Source organism: Pseudogymnoascus destructans, assembly GCF_001641265.1.
Source record: "Pseudogymnoascus destructans isolate 20631-21 unplaced genomic scaffold scaffold_26, whole genome shotgun sequence".
Taxonomy (NCBI): Eukaryota; Fungi; Ascomycota; class Leotiomycetes; order Thelebolales; family Thelebolaceae; genus Pseudogymnoascus; species Pseudogymnoascus destructans.
The window spans coordinates 497,707-517,927 of NW_020167545.1; the positions used below are offsets into that span (position 1 = coordinate 497,707).

At 55.8% G+C, this 20,221-nt stretch overlaps 6 protein-coding genes across 6 annotated transcripts; 4 read left to right on the plus strand and 2 right to left on the minus strand.

The window, feature by feature from the left end:
* The first annotated feature begins 1,326 nt into the window (after positions 1-1,326).
* On the plus strand, positions 1,327-5,650 carry VC83_08503 (uncharacterized protein). The gene is made up of 3 exons (XM_024472052.1): positions 1,327-2,387; positions 2,663-3,128; positions 3,181-5,650. The coding sequence occupies exons 1-3, from the start codon at positions 2,152-2,154 to the stop codon at positions 5,221-5,223; spliced, it is 2,745 nt and encodes a 914-aa protein (XP_024320464.1). The 5' UTR covers positions 1,327-2,151; the 3' UTR covers positions 5,224-5,650.
* Positions 5,651-5,659: 9 nt separating this feature from the next.
* CRZ1 (DNA-binding transcription factor) lies at positions 5,660-8,719 on the plus strand (the record flags this gene model as incomplete). Its single annotated transcript, XM_024472053.1, has 2 exons — positions 5,660-7,704; positions 7,758-8,719. The coding sequence occupies exons 1-2, from the start codon at positions 6,492-6,494 to the stop codon at positions 8,717-8,719; spliced, it is 2,175 nt and encodes a 724-aa protein (XP_024320458.1). The 5' UTR covers positions 5,660-6,491.
* A 547-nt stretch (positions 8,720-9,266) lies between these two features.
* Positions 9,267-9,901, minus strand: VC83_08505 (uncharacterized protein; the record flags this gene model as incomplete). The annotated part of the gene is made up of 2 exons (XM_024472054.1): positions 9,267-9,750; positions 9,810-9,901. 2 exons carry the CDS (start codon positions 9,899-9,901, stop codon positions 9,489-9,491), a joined length of 354 nt encoding a protein of 117 aa, XP_024320459.1. The 3' UTR covers positions 9,267-9,488.
* Positions 9,672-16,762, plus strand: VC83_08506 (uncharacterized protein; the record flags this gene model as incomplete). The annotated part of the gene is made up of 3 exons (XM_024472055.1): positions 9,672-10,492; positions 10,679-15,290; positions 15,342-16,762. Exons 1-3 carry the CDS (start codon positions 10,292-10,294, stop codon positions 16,760-16,762), a joined length of 6,234 nt encoding a protein of 2,077 aa, XP_024320410.1. The 5' UTR covers positions 9,672-10,291.
* Positions 16,763-17,600: 838 nt separating this feature from the next.
* Positions 17,601-18,346, plus strand: VC83_08507 (uncharacterized protein; the record flags this gene model as incomplete). Its single annotated transcript, XM_024472056.1, has 5 exons — positions 17,601-17,633; positions 17,749-17,830; positions 17,880-17,950; positions 18,020-18,259; positions 18,311-18,346. The coding sequence occupies 5 exons, from the start codon at positions 17,601-17,603 to the stop codon at positions 18,344-18,346; spliced, it is 462 nt and encodes a 153-aa protein (XP_024320460.1).
* A 290-nt stretch (positions 18,347-18,636) lies between these two features.
* VC83_08508 (uncharacterized protein) lies at positions 18,637-19,923 on the minus strand (the record flags this gene model as incomplete). The annotated part of the gene is made up of 1 exon (XM_024472057.1): positions 18,637-19,923. The coding sequence occupies one exon, from the start codon at positions 19,921-19,923 to the stop codon at positions 18,637-18,639; it is 1,287 nt and encodes a 428-aa protein (XP_024320409.1).
* Positions 19,924-20,221: the final 298 nt, after the last annotated feature.

A 20,221-nucleotide genomic window follows, 5' to 3' on the forward strand; every position in this document is an offset into this window, starting at 1 on the left:
GATGCGGCACAGAACCAACCAACCCCCATCCATCCCCAAGCGAACCCCACCTCACCTCACAGAACAGAACAGGCAAAAAGCTCCGCGCGGGAACGAAACCTGCATGCAGGCACGCACGCGGCGAGGGCAGGAAGAAACAAAGGTATCCTGTCTTGGGCGGAGATTGCGATGGTTGGGGTGCTGACGTTGATGGGCCCACGGATGTACAGTATGTACAGTGTCGAAGGGTGGAGTGGTGGGCAAGCGGCGGCGATCGGTGGCATGTGAAGCGGCGGCGGCGGCGGCGGTGTGGGCTATCTGGCGCTGGGATGGACCTCACGAACGGCCGGAGGAGCCGCCGTTACCAAACAAAGCGCGTCCTCTCCAGGCTCCGGGCTGGTTTAGCGCCTACGATGGATGGACTTATCCGCGCCGGACTTCCGGTTCGACAGCGCTACGCTACGGCGTAGGTACGTCAGGGGTCGGCTAGCATCGAGCGTCGTGGTGGACGAGAACGTGGGCGCTGGTGTGGGTGGGTGTGGTTCGTTCGGCGAGAGGGGGCTACATGGGGGGGAGAGTGGCGTGTGGGTTTGGGGCTATTGGGGGGCTATGGGGGGGATGGGGATGGACGGGCTATGGGGGGGGATGGACGGGCTATGGGGTGCTGGGAGGGGTGGGGATGTTCAGCTTTTCAGGGGGGGAAGGGGGGGGAGGGGAGGGGGAGGGGGATGGGGATGGGGATGGGGATGGGGAGTATATATATGAGAGAGTATATATATGAGAGTATATATGAGAGAGCATATATACGCATATATATACTCATATACACCCACAAGCCATGAGTCGTAAGCTCACACCCAGCAACTCGTCAAGTCTGGTTGACAGCGGGTGACAGCTCTCTCCAGCTCTCTCCAGCTCTCTCCAGCTCCCTGACAGTGAACAGCTGCACCGACGGTTTAGGTGCTAAAGACGGTCTCAGTCACCATCTCAGACCCGTCTGAGATGGTGACGGGGAAGATATGGAAGACATGACGATCGGCCCCCTCCTATTTGCGAGGCTAGTTCATGGTTCATTTGTTAGTAATTCAGGGGACTTTCTCTTCTCACTGTAAACATCTCAGATCGGATCTTAGACAGCCTGGAATAAGGTGGTGGAATAAGGGAAATAAGGGAAGAACTGCAGCCGTTTTCCCCTTTACATACTGGAACTGTGCTGTTGCTGTAACTGTATTGTAACTGTAACTGTGCTGTTTGTAACTGTACTGTAACTGTACTGTAACTGTAACTGTACTGTCACAATTGGGACTTACTGTCAACCGCCAATTTATACTGCAGTTCCATGTACTTCTGTACTTACCACCATACCATACCTCATGCAAAATATCTGACCGACGACCCAACCACCAAAACCTTCAACCAACCTCCTCCTCCACCTCCTCCACCTCCTCCTCCTCCCCAAAAAACCATCACCGCCGACCACCGCCAGCGACACACCGGAAACTTCACCTCCACCTCCACCTCGTCTTCCACCTCGTCCTCCACCTCGTCCTCACCCCTCCACGTCCTTTTCCCTTCCCCCCTCTTCCCCCCTCTTCCCCCAGCGATAATCTTCTTGCCTGCTCTGCTTGCTCTCTCTTTCGTTAAACTGCTTCTTCACGACCTAATCCTCTCGTTACCTTGCTACTTTCTTCCTTGTCCATATTACAAGTCTTCCTGCATCCGACCAATCTCTTTCCTTCCATCTCCCTCCGAAAAGGCAACAACACAGACTCCCCTGCCACCTATTCGGACTGTCGCTACACACGATTCTCTCGACCTTCTACACAATCATTCCCGAACTTTATACGCATCTCAGCGTCTAGCAGTCGTTTCTAGCGAGCCCTGATATCCATCCTATACGACCTTCACGCTTCCGATCTCCTCGAGTCTAGGTTTTGGATATACTGCGCTGCACACAAGCACAGCACAGCACAGCACAGCACCATCAAAGAACCGTCGTACAAAACACAACATCTCCGCCGTCCCGATCTACTGCGATACTCAAATCTACATATAGCCTCACTACACTGCATACCCAGCACATAAACATACACACATATCCCGTACAGCCAGCCTCGCTTCATGCCCAGCGCAGCTTAGCCGCTCTTCCCACCGCGACTACCCACCACCCCCATGCCGAAGCTCCCCAAGGCCTTCGCACGGCGCAAGTCGGCCGCCAATGTCCTCGATGAGCCTCTCGCCGACGTCCCGCCGAACCAGCAGACATTCAGGGTCTTCGACCGCGCCAACACTACCAACCTCGATGGCGGCAAGCCGAGGCTAAACGATGGCAGCGGCAACATCATCAGTGGCAGGCCCAGCACCGATCCAGAGAGGGATGATAATATATTCTCAGGGTTCAGCAACCGGTATGTTCAAGTCCCCGCGGCTCCTATATGTGTTTTGCTATTTTTATTTTTATTTTTATTTTTATTTTTATTTTTATTTTGTTTTTATTTTTATTTTTGGGCATACATGGACAGGCCCACCTTGGCATTGGCTGCTAGGGTAGCCTCATCCTTTTTCCAGAGGTGTAAATAATTCCTGTGGCACAGCCGCCCATCATCTTTATTTCCCTTCTCCTTTCCAATCCTCACCCTACCCACAAACGCCTCCTGCCAGTCAGCTGCTGACAACTGTGAAGCGGCAGCGGGACCTCTAATTCAAACACCGTTTCAACGGCTGACAATTCCTCGAGGCGTAGTGCTGTCTCATCCGCGTCTTCCGACCCGAAAGACACCACCGCCGCCAACGGGAAGAACAACAGCGCGCCCCTCCCCGCCACGCTCAAGGGCACATCGAAGTTCTCCCTGATATCAACGGGCAAGGCCTTCTCCTTCGGACGGAAGCACTCCCCGGGCTCGACGCCGCCAAACACGACCCAAGAGGACCTCTCGAAACCGCTCACGCCGGCAAAGGATGACGCAACCCGCTCAAGCACTCTGACCGACAGCACGAGGAGTGATTACTCGAGCACGAACGCTTCACTGAAGCTGGATAGCAGGCTTAGTCTCGGTGGTGACTTCGCAGCCATGTTTATGGGAACTGGGGACCGCAAGAGCGCGGTGTTGGATGCTGAGAATAGGCGGACTCAGTCGGTGAGCCCGGCGGTAAGTGCACATTCGCACACCGGTCAATTGGAGCATGTCTAACGTTGCACAGGAGGGATCTACATCGACCGCGAGGCAGTCCGGCGTTTCAAGGAAACCGCTCGGGAATGTCAGCAACGAGCGGTCCCTAACAGGGGATACATCGTCATATCCATGGGGGGCACAAAAGTCGGCAGAGAAGCAGCGGCTCATGTTTAGCACGAGCCCTGGGCCCTCACCGTCAGCGACGCCGCCGCCTGTACCGGAGCATGACACGAATGGCAGTAACAACACAAACAGTTCGGGTGTAGGATTAAGGAGGAGCAGTGCTGTGAGGAAGCAGTCGCTGATGGCCATTGGAGATGGAGAGGATGAGGACGCAAAGCTGATGAGGGAGTCTATTAATGCGATGAGGCAGCTTAATGTGGATGAGACACCCAGGGCGAGGGATAGCTGGATCAACCCATCCGCAGTAGATGCGTATAACGTTGCCAACACCCCAAAGCCCACAGCACCGAGCTCCAACAACACCACTCCCCGTGCTCGCTACCCCGCCACCGAGCCCCAAGAAGATGGCCTCTTCGACCAACAGACCGCCGCCTCCGCGAACCTCGCCCTTCAATGGGGCGAGAAGCCGATCACACCCCAGTCCTCCGCACCAAAGAACAAAGTCATGACAACTGCACAGTTTGAGCGCTACCGCCAAGAGCAGGAGCGACAGAAGCGACACAGTCAGGGCAAGTTCCCCGACGCCAAAGCCGACGATGACGACGACGCCGCAGACGACACCTACGAAGACGAAGATGACGACGAAGAGGAGCGCCGCAAGGAACAGGCCAAGCAGCGCCGCAAGCAAGAGGCACACATGACCGTCTACCGCCAACAGATGATGAAAATCACCGGCGAGACAGCCAACCCCGGCGCGCGCCTCTCCGCCGTCACCTCCCAAAGCACACCCAACCTCCAACTCTACGCCGACAGCCCCGGTGCCGACGAGGAAGAAGACGAAGATATCCCCCTTGCCATCCTCGTCGCCCACGGCTTCCCTAACCGCGGCCGTGCCCCCGGCCAACTCGGCGGTATGGCCTCAAACCCTAACCTCCGCGCCGCCAGCCAGATGAGCGGCGCGTACCCCCCACCTCCCCGCTCCGTCACCGGCGGCGCTGGTGAGCGCGCCAGCGCCCTCCCTGCGTTTGCTCGTCGCCTCCCGCAGGATCCGTACTTCGGCGCTGGCCTCGTTAACTCTTCCAACCGCGAGTCGCTCGCTCTAGGTAGCGGCTCGCAGTACGGCGGTACTGGCGGCGGCCCGCGCGCGCAGCCAGGCGGACTAGTAGGCGTCATCGCATCGGAAGAACGTTCGCGCGCCATGAGACGCGGAAGCACCAACCCCGCCGGCGAATACCCAGCCATGCCAGCTGGTATGGGCCTAGGCTACTCGGGCGGTGCCCGCACCCCAGGTGCAATGCCCCAGGACCCCGTGGTAATGCAGGCCCAGATCGCGGCGATGCAAGCTCAACTGCAGCAGAGCATGGAGATGCAATTCCAGTTCTTCCAGATGATGGCTGGGGCCGCCCCACCAATGCAAGCGCCTCCGGGAGTGCAGATGGTGCCCGGCATGATGCCGCAGGGTATGATTCCCCCACAGGGCATGCCGGCGCAAGGTGCGCCGCAGCTAGGGGGTATGGGTATGGGCCGCACGAGTATCATAGGGAGCAGTCTTGGTTTCGGCGGTGCGTTCCCAGCCGGACCGCGCAGTGTCGCCGGTATGCAACGCCCAATATCCATGTTGGATCCGAGGGGTGCTCCGTATGCGGCTTCGATTGCCCCGAGCGAGAGGAGTAATGTCGGGATGCCGGGCCGTTACAGACCCGTCAGCCACATGCCTGCGGAGAACGCGAACGGCGTCGCGGCACCGCGAATGAGTGTCCTTGCTGTTGGCGGCAGGGGGCCGACTGTCACGGTGAGGCCGGTGGAGGGGGGAGAGGAGGACGAGGATGATGCGTGGGAGGAGATGAAGAGGCAGAAGGAGAAGAAGAAGAGTATTTGGAGGATGAAGAGGGAGAAGAAGGGGGTGCTTGTTGAGGAGGTGGGGGAGATGGCTATGTTTACTAGTTAGGTTTGAGGGGGGTTGAAGTATGCGGAGAGAATGGTAGGGGAGCATTGCGTGGGCGTTCTTGTTTTATACTTTGGGTGGTGTGGTGGGAAGTGCGCCGGAAACTATGATCTCTTTGAGGGGATTTTTGTTTGTTTTTATAGGGGTAGAGAGGTGGCCCCTCCAGTGAAATGGGCACATGTTGCGGCTTGGGATGACATACAGATGGATAAGCTGATGGAAGGCCGGAGGGTAGATTACCTTATAGTACCTTAATAATGGATGCCGATGTACTTTTATAAAATGAGCTGTTTGGTGCGAGGTGTGATGATGTGAGGTCCCGCCAAATCCTTGGAATATATAAATATAATAGGATATATGGTTGTTCTGGGCACCCGTACCCACCACGTGCCTTCAGAAAGCAGGAACTTTCTACTGTTCTACTATTACGAATCGAACAGTTCGTGCTTGAAGCATTTCCTGTTATTTCCATATGCAATACCACTACCTTACCACCTCAACCCATCGGATATCCAATTAATATCGGGGCCTATATTGTTACTAGGCCCCTGTGCTATTAATAGCGGCACTATCTGCCGCGCCAAGGCGGCGTTGTTGCTTCAGCTCCCCCATACAGGATCGGGGTAAGCGCGCCCTTCCACCACCAACGACCGCCACGACCGCCACGACCGTCACGATACAAGATCCCAAATCCTCCTCAAAGGGCTCTGGACAGCGTCGACTCTATATCGATTTAGCCGGCAAACTGACCCTGTGGCTAGTTAAATCTAGGTTTCACGTCGCCGCCCGTGTGAGATTGCGACTTCAGCTGTCCGTTATCGAACCTTTGCGACCCCCACAACTCCCACCTCAGTAATCTCGGCTCTATCGTGCTAGATAGTATCGCCTTGGGCGCAACAGTGAGGAGGCCGGCAATAATATATTCTTACACGACAAGCCTGCCCCGACGCTCGAGTCTCCCGTGCTGCGAAATTACGGGGTTATCTGACTTTGTGGGCATTTACCCCCCCCCCCGGCCTATGCGACCATTTCCACCATCTCGACACACGACAGTACGACGGCAGAGAGGAACAACAAACATTAAGAGGCAAACTTATACACTGCATACATACTATAAACGCAATTAGCGCCGGGAGTTGTTCTGGGTGCGCTTTTTTGCTGTTCGCCTCAGCGTCCCTGTACAGCCTCGAGGCTGAGGTGCCGCCCGCTTGAACGATACACGCCGCTGCGACGTCAGATACAGTGACAGCAGCATAAATACATTTAGCATCATGGATCACCAAGGGAATTCCCCGACTGGGGAGAACCCAAACCATTTAAAGCAGGAGCAGTCGCCGCAGCCAAGTAGCTATCAAGACGATATCAACCCCGCCAACCTCGGGCTCGCTATCAACAACGGCAATCTTCAAGAACAATATTCCAGTGGACAATTTTTGCAAGGCCAGACTTTTCCAGTATTTGAGACGAACGTCGAACAGAACCAGCAGTTCTCGCAGGGAAATATTGTAGAAGCTCTTTACGCGTTGAGCCAAAACCAGATCGCCCAGCCAGAGTTCCAGCAACAGTTCGACGGCAACCAGCAGTTCCAGAACCAGCAATTCAACTACGACGATAGCTTCCTCGGAGTAAACAACTATAACGGCGGAGACTTCTCACTATATCCGAATCCTCCGACCCAGAACGATATCTACGATCCCTCTTTATACATTAACGACTCGCCTCCACAATCTGTCAACCCGGCGGATCTAATTGGTGATATATCGTCACCCCCACAACACACACCAACACCACCCCAAATGCTCACAGCAGAGCTTCCGCAGACGTCGTCTGCTCAGCAGCACCAATTCCCACTGTCACCTGGGCACTCGAGAACCGCCTCGTTGCAGCCAGAGAGCGCCCAGTTCCCGAATGCCCAGCTCCCGACAGACTGGGGCATGATCCCACAGCAATTCAAGACTCATCGGAAGACCCCCTCGGAATACTCTGATGTCTCTGCATCTTCCCTAGCGCCATCGCCGAATTTGGGACTGCATGATAGCTTTGACACATCGGACCAGCGCCATTCTCCGCTGGTGCACCCGCAGGATCAAGGTATCTACCAGGACCTGGGAGCGATGGGGAAGTTCTCGCTATCAGATCATCATCATGGGAACAGCCCTTTGAATATCAGGAGCCCGGCTCATTCACCCCAGCCATCACCACGACTCGATCCGCAGCAGATAGGCCAAATGAACCAGCAGAGCCCGTTTATGCTGAGTATGAATATGCCGAATAACGGATACATCCAACAGCCTACCCTGGACATGTATGGCCAGCAGCATTTCAAGCAGGATAATTTTGCCGAGATGGGCCAGGAACAGCAGGGTCAGGGACAACAGATGCCGCCGCCTGATATTAATATCGAGTTTGCGCCGGCCTCGAGGCAAAACAGCTTCCCGGTGAAAGCACCGTTAGATCAAGATGCCCTGACTCCACCACAACGAGGTAAGACGCTTTCTATCAGCCTAGGGTATGAACTTTGATACTAACATGAACAGGACGACGACCCAGAGCTAGCTCCGATATTACTGGTAATGGACCCTCGCAGTTTTCCCGCCCAGGAACTCCGAGCAACCTCGGCCCCGGTTCAGATCGTGGATCATCTCCACCAGGTCGATCCTTGTCTCCTCTGGATAGGGCCGGTGCGTCCACCCCGGGCCACCGACGCCGGCAGTCAACATCCGCGATTCCAAACCAGCGCGATTATATCCTCGGCCTCGCAGACCCCGAGTATCAAGCAGTGTCTGGCAGTGCGGAAAACGGCAACCCGAAGCGCGTTCAGAAACACCCTGCCACTTTCCAGTGTACACTCTGCCCCAAGCGATTCACCCGTGCCTACAACCTGCGCTCCCATCTCAGAACACACACGGATGAGAGGCCCTTCGTCTGTACCGTATGCAGCAAGGCCTTCGCGCGGCAACACGACCGGAAACGGCACGAAGGCCTGCACTCAGGCGAGAAGAAGTTCGTCTGCAAGGGCGAGCTGAAGCAAGGCGGACAATGGGGTTGTGGTAGGCGCTTCGCTCGCGCCGATGCCCTCGGTCGCCATTTCCGCTCCGAGGCGGGCAGAATTTGCATCAAGCCGCTGCTGGATGAAGAGCACACCGAGCGGCAGCGGCTGTGGCATGAGCAGCATATGGCGCAGAATATCCAGCAGCCGCCGCCACAGACTATGGATGCAAACGGCTTCCCCATGGATGCCAGCGGGAACTACACACTCCCCGCCGCGCTGCTGGCGCAGTACCCCGCGCTGGCAGGACTGAGCTGGGCAGACTTACCTCAGGGTGACGCTATGGAGGATGATGTGAGTGGGAGGAGCAGCTTCGATGCTAGTGGGAGCGAGTACTACGACGAAGGGGACGAGACGGGGTATGTGAGTGGTCCTGGGACGGGGTTCACGCAGGGCCAGATGCCGGATGGGTATCGTGTTGATTATGCGAGTGATTATGGCGGGAGGTGAGAGAGGGGGGGGGTTAGCACGTGATCAGCACGGACGGGGTGGTTTGGTTTACATTCTTTTTCATGGCTTGGCTTGGGGGGGAACTGATAGAAGGGGGTGAGATATTACCATGGATGAAATACGGCGTCTTTATTTTTCGACATATGGGGCATTATGTAACGGCCTATCGGTGGGGTCTTGTCTTGTCTGGCTGATTCTTGGTATTTATTCTTCTGGACGGCTTCTACGTTTTTATTTTCTAGTCGCGATACCTTTTTTGTTTTGGTTGTCACGATACCCTTTGATCGGATTAGACTAGCTGCAGCCTTTTTGCAGCCTTTTATTAGAGTAGGTAGTCGGTTATGAAACTTTTTTGGATGTGGATGGACAGGGCCGATGAGATTTGAAGGGTTCCCAATTCCCAATTCCCAATTCCCAATTCCCAATTCCCAATTCCCAATTCCCAATTCCATCCCAGCCTTAGCACCCTCATACATACATCTTCATCCTCCCCCTTCAGCCCTTCCTCCCCTTCATCCTCCCCCTTATACCACTTCTCCCCCTTCCATCCCTCCTACGCTACACAACCATCATGCACCTCATGGCACCACACTCGACACACACATCCCTCCCACTCCAGCCACAACCACAGCCACAACCACAGCCACACTTTGCCGCGGAGGCCAGCGAGTCACAGTGCGCGCTGGGGCGTGAGCTGTGAGGCGCGTGGGATAAGGGCATACATACAACCACCTCCTCACAGCGACTGATACATGAAAGATTTCGGAAATCAGAAACACCCAGCACCCGCCAGCGCCCGCCAGCGCCCGCCAGTGTCAAATCCCGCAGGAACTGACAGGGAACCCGCTGGAACCTCCTCCACTATTCCCTCCACCTCCTCCACTATTCCCTCCACCTCCTCCACTATTCCCTCCACCTCCTCCACTATTCCCTCCACCTCCTCCACTATTTCCTCCGCCTCCCTCCACTTGGGTTGCCTTGGGTTGTCTTGGGTTGTCCTTGGCTGTCCGCTACTCGACGGCTTTTTTGGTCTACCAAGCTTGTATTGGTTGGTCCATCCGGTATACAAACTGGGCGATACCTTGCATACTCCCCAGCCTTTTCTTTTTGCCTCTCCACCCAATAACCGCCTGGCATTCGGATGATTTTATCGTTGTGAGTGAAGGTCCCAGAAGGAGACATTTTTACAGTAAGTAGTACAACTGACATAGTACACTGATATAGTACGAGTACAACATTCCCGAACGAAAAAGTACCGAGTACAAACCTGCCAGAATTCCTCCCTTGTGGTGTCCTGCTGTCGCGCGGCGGCTGCTTCTTTATCCCGACTACATCCGTCCCTCGTCCCTCGTCCTTCTTTACCTCTTGTCATCTCATCCCAAAAATCGAACGGTACCATCTGTATAGTCGGATCGAGTATACTCCTCCGGCCCCCCACGACTCTCTCTCCACCCGCCATTAAAAAAAAGCGTCGCAGGCGTCCCACGATCACTCCTCGCTCGCGCACCTTCCGCCACATAGCTTCGATGAGTCTGACACCTCTCTGCGATCCCACGACCTCGAATACACATAATGGCTGCGGCCGAGGTTTCTCAGTCCTTCGGAAGTCATCCAAGGAGCGACCTTGGATGTACAAGGGAGCCTTGGACGATTGGGTGGGATGAGGACGACACACGTATCCGGCTCCAGCACATTGCGCTGGCATGGGTCGCGTCGCGCCGCTCTCACGATGCCTACTACCACGGCCCGCCTATGCTTGGTGCACCACGATGGGTATGCGCTGCCTGAACCCTCTTTCTAAAAAAAAAAAAACTTCAATTATTTCCCTGTTGTTGTTGCCAATTTTTCATGTGTTGTCACGGCTGTTCGTGCAGTAGCGGGATGGGCTGCAGCAGCAGCATGGGCAAGACAGGGAGGGCGGTGTGGACCGAGAACGGGCTGATCTAACGATGCATACAGGAGAATACGGTGGCTCTTGCGCTGGGTATCCAACAGCCTAAAGCAGTAACCTTGAGGCCATTGCGGCTTTTCGTCACATCGCTTCCGAAGCGCCATATCGCTTCCCCCAACGACCCGGACGACGACGATGATAGTAGCTGCGACCTCGACGCACCCCTCACCGACCCCTCCGACTCCTCCGACGCTCTCGCTACGGAGCACAACCGCGACGCGGCCGCACACTTCGATACCCCGCTCCCACTCCGCAAACCGCCGACTGAGCGGATCTTCGCCGACCCCGCTATGGCTGCCGCGGCTGTTGACTGGACTTCCCAGGACGGCTTCAAGACGACTGCTAAGAAGAAGACGAAGCAGGCTGCGAAGGCGGCTGCGCAGTCGAAGTGGGAAGATGACGATGATGAGAAGAAGAAAGAGGAGGGAGAGGGAAGTGCCGGCGGTGACGGCGGTGCGGGCGGTGGAGATGCTGGCGACGCTGGATCTGGTGATAAGAAAGGTAATGATGATGGCGATAAGAAGGAAGACGCTCCGGAAGAAGACAACTGGAGAGGATTTGAACCTGGGAAGTCTAAGAAGAAGGGCAAGAAGAGCAAGGCTGCAGACCCGGAACCCGAACCCGAACCAGCGAAGGCCCCCGTGTTCGACGCTTTCCAAGAGATAAAACTGGATGATGGGGGCACGCTAAATCTCAGCTTCGATAAACCCGCGGCGACGACTGGGTTGGGTTTTGGCTCGTGGGGGAGTAGCTGGAATACAGGCACGAAGGGGGCGGCTACGACGGGGAGCAGTTGGGATTTCTCAGCTACGGATGGGGCGGCGGCTACGGAGGGGAAGAAGGAGGAGGAGGGCGGGGATAATCCGTGGAGTGTGAATCGCGGCAAGCCGATTACGAAGAAGAAGAAGGGAGGTTTCAGCTTCGGGTTGGACGACGAGGAGACCAAGGAGCCGGAGCCGGAGCCGTCGAAGGAGGAGAAGAATAAGGAGGAGGACGACGGGGTCAGCGGCCTCGTGTCGAAGAAGGATAAGAAGAAGAAGAAGGGCGCTGTGTTCTCCTTCGATGATCGCACCGCCGAAGAGCCCGTCGTCGTCCCGGAACCGGAGGCGGTGCCGCCTCCTGCAGAGGACGACTGGGGCGCGAGCAGCTGGGGCACGACTACGACGAAGAAGAAGAAGGGGAGGAAGGGCGCTATTGCTGAGGTCATCTCCGAGCCGGTCGTGGAGGAGCCGCCTAAGGAGGAACCTAAGGAGGAGCCGCCCGCAGACAATGCGTGGTCGTTTGGAGCCTCTAAGAAGGATAAGAAGAAGAAGGGTAAGAATGCCATCGAGGAGGTCCCCAAGGAGCCTGAACCCGAATCGGAGCCCGAGAAAGCGGAGGAGTCGTCGTGGGGCGTGTGGGGTGCTGTGGGGAAGAAGGATAAGAAGAATGGCAAGAACGCGGTGGAGGAGAAGGAGCCGACGCCTGAACCGGTACCGGAGCCTGAGCCGGTGCTGGAGAAGGTTGGGGAAGACTTTTGGGCTGGTGGCTGGGCCGCTGCTACGAGCAAGAAGGATAAGAAGAAGAAGAAGGGTGCGGTTGTTGAGGAGGTCATACCGGAACCGGAACCGGAACCTGTTCCTGAACCTGAACCGGAAAAGGAAAAGGAAAAGGAAAAGGAAAAGGAAAAGGAAAAGGAAAAGGAAAAGGAAAAGGAAAAGGAAAAGGAAAAGGAAAAGGAAAAGGAAAAGGAAAAGGAAAAGGAGAAGGTTGAGGAAGACTCCTGGGGCGGCGGCTGGGGCGCGGCTACGAGTAAGAAGGATAGGAAGAAGAAGAAGGGTGGTGTTATCGAGGAAGTCATCCCTGAGCCTGAACCTGTACCCGAACCCGAGCTAGAGAAGGTCGTCGAAGAAGACGCTTTCGCGTCATGGGCATCTGCTACGACTAAGAAAAAGGGTAAGAAGGGCAGCAAGGTTGTTGAGGAGACTAAGGAGGTCGTTAAGGAACCTACACTCGAGCCTGAGAAGGAGATAGAGGAAGAGACTTCTGGGACTTCTGGCTGGGGAGGGGGATGGGGCACGACTACGACTAAGAAGGGCAAGAAGGATAAGGCTAAGGAGCCGGAACCTGAGCCTATAGTCGAGGCTGATACGATCTCCAAGGCTTTCGAACCTGCTGGCGACGACTGGATGAGCTTCGGCAAGAAGGACAAGAAGGGTAGCAAGACCTCTAAGGCCCTTGTTGAAGTCAAGGTCGAGGAGCCCGCGCCGCCTCCACCACCCGCTGCACCCGAAGTCGGTGACATAGCTACCGCTGACGATTTTAGCGGCTGGGGCGCTGCTTCGAGTAAGAAGAAGAAGGGGAAGAAGGGCGCAGCTGCTGCACCTGTTGTCGAGGAGGAGCCGATCAAACCTGATGTCGTCGAAGAGCCAAAGACAGATTACATCTGGGGTAGTGTTGGTGCTGGCAAGAAGGACAAGAAGAAGAAGGGCAGCAAGGCTCCTGTTGAGGTCATCGAGGAGGTCGTCTCTGAAGCTGACCTTATCGATCTTGACTTCGGGACTAAGGATAAGGAGCCCGAAGCCGATACGTGGGGGGGTACGTGGGGGGCTGCTACGAGTAAGAAGGATAAGAAGAAGAAGGGCGGTCTTGATGCGCCGCCGCCTGCGCCGACGCCGCCTTCGATGGATCTTACCGAGCCTGAGCCTGAGGAGCCTGCTAAGCCGGCTAAGAAACTCTCCAAGTCTGAGCAGCGCAAGGCTGATAAGGAGGCTGCGAAGGCTAAGGAGAAGGCAGAGCAAGATGAGCACGATGCTGCTGCCGAGGCTGAGCGGGTAGCTGCTGAGGAGGCGGAGAAGGCGGAGAAGGCGGAGAAGGCGGAGGCTGATGCTGCTGCTGCTGAAGCTGAAGCTGAAGCTGAAGCGAAAGCCAAGGAGGAGGAGGAGGCTGCTGCTGCTGCTGAAGCTGAAGCGAAAGCCAAGGAGGAGGAGGAGGCTGCTGCTGCTGCTGCTGAAGCTGAAGCGAAAGCCAAGGAGGAGGAGGAGGCTGCTGCCGCCGCCGCCGCTGCCAAGAAACCGAAACTTACCAAGAAGCAGCAGGAGAAGGCCGATAAGGAGGCTGCTCTTGCTAAGAAGAAGGCGGAGAAGGAAGCAAAGGCCGCTGCGGATGCTGCTGCAGAGGCAGAGGCTGAGGCTAAGCGGATTGAAGAGGAGGAGGCAGCTGCGCAGGCCGCTGCGCAGGCCGCAAAGGAAGCTGAGGAGCAGGCGGCCAAGGACAAGGAGATCCAGGACGCGCTCGATGCGAAGAAGGCGAAAGAGGATGCGAAAAAGGCCAAAGAGGATGCGAAAAAGGCCAAAGAGGATGCGAAAAAGGCTAAAGAGGAAGCCAAGCTCGCCGCCAAGAAGGGTGGGAAGTCGAAGACGAAGAAAGCCGTAGAACAGGAACCGGAACCAGAGCCGGAACCAGAGCCGGAACCAGAGCCGGAACCAGCGCCGGAGCCAGAAGTTGTAGACGTAGTTGACGACGAGGCGGCCGAATCGCTGGAGAAGGAGCTAGCAGCCAAGACGACGGCAGGGGCCTTTAGCTTCTGGGGTGCGAGCAAGAAGACTAGCAAGGGTACTGAGGCTGCCAAAAAGGAGTCGTCGGCTAAGGAGGCAATTACGGGTGCTGACAAAGCAGGGATGCTGGAAGGTGCCACCTTAAGAGACACCACCGCGACGGCGAAGCTCGCATCGTCCTCATCAATGAAAGCATCGGCGCTGAGCAAGAAACCAGTAGGCGGAAAGATTGCTGATAGGTTACGCGCGTTCGAGACGGCCGAGGTTGCGCCCCCGCCGCCACCACCGGAGGAGCCTGCGTCGCCGCCAGCGAAGGATGATACGAAGAAGTCCAAGTCATCGCGCAAGAAGGACGAGGTTGTCGAAGTCGAGGATTCCCCGAAGAAAGCTGTGCCCGGTAGCTTCCCTGTAGATATCATTGACGATGAAATAGTGGAGATTATTGATATGGCGCCTGCGAAGAAAGAGAAGAAATCAAAGAAGTCTAGCAAAGCACCTGTAGAGGTCGTCCCGCCTCCACCACCACCACCACCACCACCACCACCATCGCCGCCTGCGCAGGAGTTTACACCACCGCCAGAGCCGAAGGAAGCGAAGCCCGCTAAGAAGGAGCGCGCAAAGGTTGTGCGCGACGGCGGCGCGTCGTGGGGTACGTGGGGTGCAGCGACTAAGAAGGACGAGAAGAAGTCGAGCAAATCGAAGGAGGTGAAGCTCGAGAATTCACCGCCGGCCGAGAAGAAGAAGCGATCATCGGGAGCGAAGGCGTCTAAGTCAAGGAAGACTCAAAAGGAGGATAGAGGCTCTGGGACGGAGAAGTCCTCCGACAAGGAGAAGTCATTGAAGACGCCGAAACCGAAGTCGAAGGGTCTGTCGAGCATGTTCGCATCTACACCACCCATCTCGAGGTCCATGTCTACGCGCGATAAGAGGTCGAGCAGCGGCGCGCGCACGAGTTCGCGTCGCCAGTCGCTGGATACTGGGATGATGTCGCCTCCTCCGGAGATGTCGTCTAAGGCGGCGAGGATGCTTGGAGTTACACCTGGCAACCCTAGGAGCAAGTCGGATCGTAAGATCAAGTCACGAGGTATGTCTGAGCTTGATGAATCATTTCGTCCCAGTGCTAACTATGATAAAGAAGTAGATGACGACGACATCGTGATGGTCGATAAAGCCAGCGACGAATCCGGCGGTCGCAAAAGAAAATCAAAGGTACCTAGACAACCCGATGAGGAAGCCGTTCCTCCACCGCCGCCCTTCGTTCCGATGGCTCCCGGAAGCGATGACCTACCTCATAGGCCGAGGCACAAGAGAAGATCCATGACTGACCGATCCAATAAGCAGGCTGTTGATGACGATATAGTCATGGTGGATGCGAACGGACCCGCCGACGACCGCGAGGGCCGCAGCAGAGGACTGAAGCGCTCCGAATCCTCGGCGAGGAAATCCGGCTTCGGCGGCATGTTTGGCGGGTTCCTGGGGAAGTCGACGAGCGCCAAACCGGAAAGCAGACGGAGGAGCTCGGTCCGGCCAGATGAGGGCGGCGAGTCGCGACGACGCGATAGCCATAAGACGAGGTCGACCGACGACGCCGACGTCATCAGCGCCGATAACCCCGTTATGAGCGGCGGCGCGTCGGAAGAAGACCACGAAGCGCGGAGGGCTGCGCGACGAGCAAGGCGCGCTGAGCGCGAAGCCCAAGAGCGCGCGGCTGACGAAGCTCGGCGGGCTAAAGACGAAGAGCGCCGCGAGCGCCGCCGCAAGGCTGATGAGGCGGAAGAGGCGCGCAGGCAGGAAGAGCGCGAGGCGAGACGCGCTGCGAGACGTGAGAAGAGGGCTGCAGAGGAGAAGGATGGTGAGCGCGCTGAGCGACACCGTCTTCGTAGGGAAGAGCGTGCTACGTTGGAGCGGTATAATAATGATACTGATGTGCCTCGCGCGAAGCGATCGGAGCGCCGCAGGTCGACTATGGATGGGGCTCCCACCGACGATGAGGAGCGCCGACGCCGGCACGCTGAACGACGCGCTGCGAAAGAGAGCGGGACGGCGCCGAAGCTGAGTCGTCGCGCCACCGAGCCACCAGATGCCTACTTCGAGCCTCGCAGTGGTGAAAAGTCCCGCCACGCCACCGACGACGAGCGTCGGCCGCACAAGAGCTCGCGACGCAAGGAGAAGAAGCCCGGCTGGCCGCACTCCCGCACCGACAGCTGGGTGAAGGAGCACAGTGACGCGCCGCCGCCGCCCGAGGACGAAGAGCCCGACCACGACGAGAAGGTCGATGATCCCATCTCCGACGAGGTGGAGCGCAAGAAGACCCGCCGCTCGAGCCGGTATGATGACCTCACCCCCGAGGAGGCGGAGGCGAAGCGCCGTCGTCGCGAGAATAGGCGCGCGGAGCGCGCGGAGAGGGAGAAGGGACGGAGTCGGCCGAGTAGTGCGGGGGATGAGAGGAGGTATCTCCCCGATATTAAGGGGGGGAGGGAGAGGGAGAGGGAGAGGGAGAGGCCGAGGGAGGTGAGTGGGGGGAGTTGGTGGAAGAAGATTACGCAGGCTGTGTGATGGGGGAGACACTGGATGGCTTCAGGGTGGTGGGGGGGTTATGACGTCTTTGTGAGGTCGTTTAATGGCAATTTTTAGGGGCCGGTGGGAAGCGGGGGGGGGAGGGGTTGGCTTGAGGAGCAACTGGGTTTGGGGGAACTTTTTTAGATACCTTGTGAGCGTTTTTTTTGAGCGGTTTGGAGCTTTTGGGATGTTTGGAGGGGGTGGGTGGGATATGATATTATGAGTCCGGTGTGTGTGGGTGTGGGTCTGACGTGGCTGCGTTGAGGTGGTGGATGCTCAGGCTGAGTGGAAGGGTTGATCCCCGTTTATTCGTGGATGGGGGAGATGATATATGTGTGTCTTGTAATGTATTGGACACTGCAAAGCAAATCAAAGCAAAGCATGTCAACTATCGTATTTTGTGATCTGAAATGCTATTGCTGTGAGTCTGCCTGTGAATCTACCGCTGGTGATGTGAGAACGTGCCTCGCCTGTTTGTGGCGCGAGCGGTGATACCCGGCGCTCCTCCTCCCCGCGTGCCTTTGAATAACTTCGGACGAACGTATATCCGCTCTGGCCGAATGCAAAGCGGCTCGGTCGGCTCGGCACGGTACGGCTTGTGGGTTTCCTCTCCGTACGGAGGTGGAGATAAGAGGGAAACAGTTCTCAACTGTATTTTATATTATATGAGCACGCTTTGTCGGGGGTACTCTTTGTTAGAGTATGGATCCTTATCGAAGCAATAATGATAAGGAATTCACTTGCGTGTTTATTGTTCTTTAGCTTGGTAAAGTTGCAACTTTCTCACCTTGCAACTCATCCACACAACCAAAGAACACTTCCACACAACACGATCATGTCTACCAACTTAAAGGAGGAGGAGGAAAAGGTAAGAAGTTTATTTATCATATTCTTAATACGACGCTCATACTGACACACTTTAGGTCATACTGACACACTTTAGGTCATACTGACACACTTTAGGTCATACTGACACACTTTAGGCCGCGCTGATCGACACGTCGGTGCGTGCTTGGACCTTGGAACATTTCGGCGAATGTGGGAACGTGAAGCACAGGTTCAAGCGTAAGCTTACCCGTCCCAAACACTTCATATTTCTGTACTAACCAAATAGGTGATCATCCCGGAGTCAAAGACTATACCGATGAAGATATGAATCAGCGCTTCCTTCTCTGTTCGACAAGTGTATGCCGAATTATGTATCTCGTCGCTATACCGACATTGCTAGCTATGTCCGGTCCTGACAATGCATAGTTCAAGAAGATGCTTATTCGCAGGATGATGAAACATTATGACGATGGCATCTGTATCTCAGATAGAGATTATAATGTGTTGGCTAGCGACGGCACTACGGATGGCTACGGCACTACGGATGGCTACGGCACTACGGACAGCGACGACACTACGGATAGTGGTGATGAGGAGGAGGACGACGACGACGAAGAGGAGGTGGATGACGACGATGTTGAGCAAAATGACGAGACTAAGGAACAGGCACGTCTTCTTAGATCGATAAATGCAATTTTTACTAACTTCATCTAACAGGAGGAGAAGGTCGAGTCAGAGAGAGACACTCACTGAATAAATGGAAAGCATGGGTCCCGAGGTGAGGGGCAATGAGAACTAGTATCTTGGGTCTCGGAATGCCTCGGAATAAGCTTATGTGTAAGATAGACTGCCTGCAGTACCTCCTAGAATGCATCTACAGGTTCAGCCATTCACATTCTCAAACCTGGCAGCTACTGAAAAACATCCATTGTGAAGTGTGGAACATAAAGATAAAGTGAATCGTGACCTCGTCAACATCTGTCACCCCACAGTCACGCTCTTTGCCGCCTTTATTCGGCCTGGCTAAGAATACCAACTCCTCCTCAGCACGAAACCCCCAACCACGCCTTATCAACCTTGGCAAATATGAGCGTATTGCCCTGGCCCTCATAAAAGATCCCAAACGTATCACCACCAAGCGCAGTGATAGTCGAGTAGCTCATCGCACCAGCCTGGAACACACGGCCAGCGGACCACGTCGTCCCATCATTGCACGAATACCGGGCTTTCCCTTGAACCCTGCTAGTCTGGCTATTCGCATTGGTAAATAGCAGGATCTTTGCATTTGCCGAGCCCTCCGCGGCATCAGGGTACATTCTAATGATAGCACCGTTGTTCGCCGGGTCTGGCAACTGTGTTTCACTCTTCGGGGTAGAGTATGTGATGCCGCCATCAGTCGAAATAGCGACCTTGCGGTAACCACTGCCATCGCTTGGACGGGAATTCAGCATGACGTTGCCGTTGGACAGCTCAACGACTTTGTTCTCATCCATACCAACCCCCACAGGCGATCCCATGTGCCATGTGCTGCCGCCGTCATCACTGTAGACACTGTAGGCTTGGTATATGATGTTACCACTAGGCTGGATGACCCGACCGACAAATTGCTGGATGAGGCGTCCGGCGTGGGCACCGTACCGGAGCTGAATACCTTCCCCTGATGCTGCGAACTTGTCGATCACTCCACCAACATTGGCTACACCATTGACCGTATGGCCCAGAGGCTTGACTACCTTGGTAATAAGACTCGAAGCCGCCGGTGGCAAGCTAGGTTGATTCTGGGGGTCCGTGGACCAGCTCACGCCCCCATCAGTCGAAACCGACACCTCCGAGCTAATTACATTTAGATTCGCATCGTCGTTTCCGATCACGCTGCTTCCAAACCCCACGTTCTTGGAGAAGACGTGGAAGTTGAATATCTTGCCAGTGTCTTGGTCGACGACATAGCTTGGGTCGCTGAAGCCGTACTTCTGCACGCCCGTGGACCCAGGCTGGCCTTGTGCAATATAGGTTGGTGCGCCCCATGTGTCGCCGCCGTCTGTGCTGCGGCGTTGTATGATGGAATTTGGGGCTGGGGAATCGGATCCATCAGGTCGTCCGTCGTAGGCGGCGAGAATAACGCCGTTGCCTAGATTTGCGAGAGCTACGATGCGGTAGTATGGGGCTGGGCCGACTCCATTGGTGGCTAAAACTTGCTGGCTGAAGAGTTCTCTTGAGTGGACTGTGGATGGCGCCGGTGCAGCTTGGACGGGAGTGAGAACGCTTGATAATGCACACAAGCTGATGACGCTGATGGCGTACCGGAGCATGCTTTGTGATGCGTAGAGCATTTTGGAAAGGGATTTTTTGGATTAATAACGTGGAGGAGACAGGCAGCTGAGAAACATATTGTGGAGAATAGAAGATAATGACGATTCCCGAGAAACTTAAGGGGAAAGGCGTCTGGGACCCAGACATATGTAGATTCATATACCCTGAGCTTTAATAGAAGATTTATATACCTTGCTGCCGCCTTCGGTTTCCTCCGTCCATTGACCCTGATGTTCCATTTGACACCGCTGCTCCAAGCATACTCGTGAAAGCGCCCTACTCATGCGGGCACCAGCAGCTTCTCATATTGTGGCCCTG

Bases quoted from the DNA above. Each gene is read 5' to 3' on its own strand.
- VC83_08503 (XM_024472052.1), top strand. From the start codon at position 2,152: ATGCCGAAGCTCCCCAAGGCCTTCGCACGGCGCAAGTCGGCCGCCAAT. The intron at 2,388-2,662 runs GTATGTTCAAGT...ACAACTGTGAAG, and splicing joins TTCTCAGGGTTCAGCAACCG to CGGCAGCGGGACCTCTAATT. The intron at 3,129-3,180 runs GTAAGTGCACAT...AACGTTGCACAG, and splicing joins CTCAGTCGGTGAGCCCGGCG to GAGGGATCTACATCGACCGC.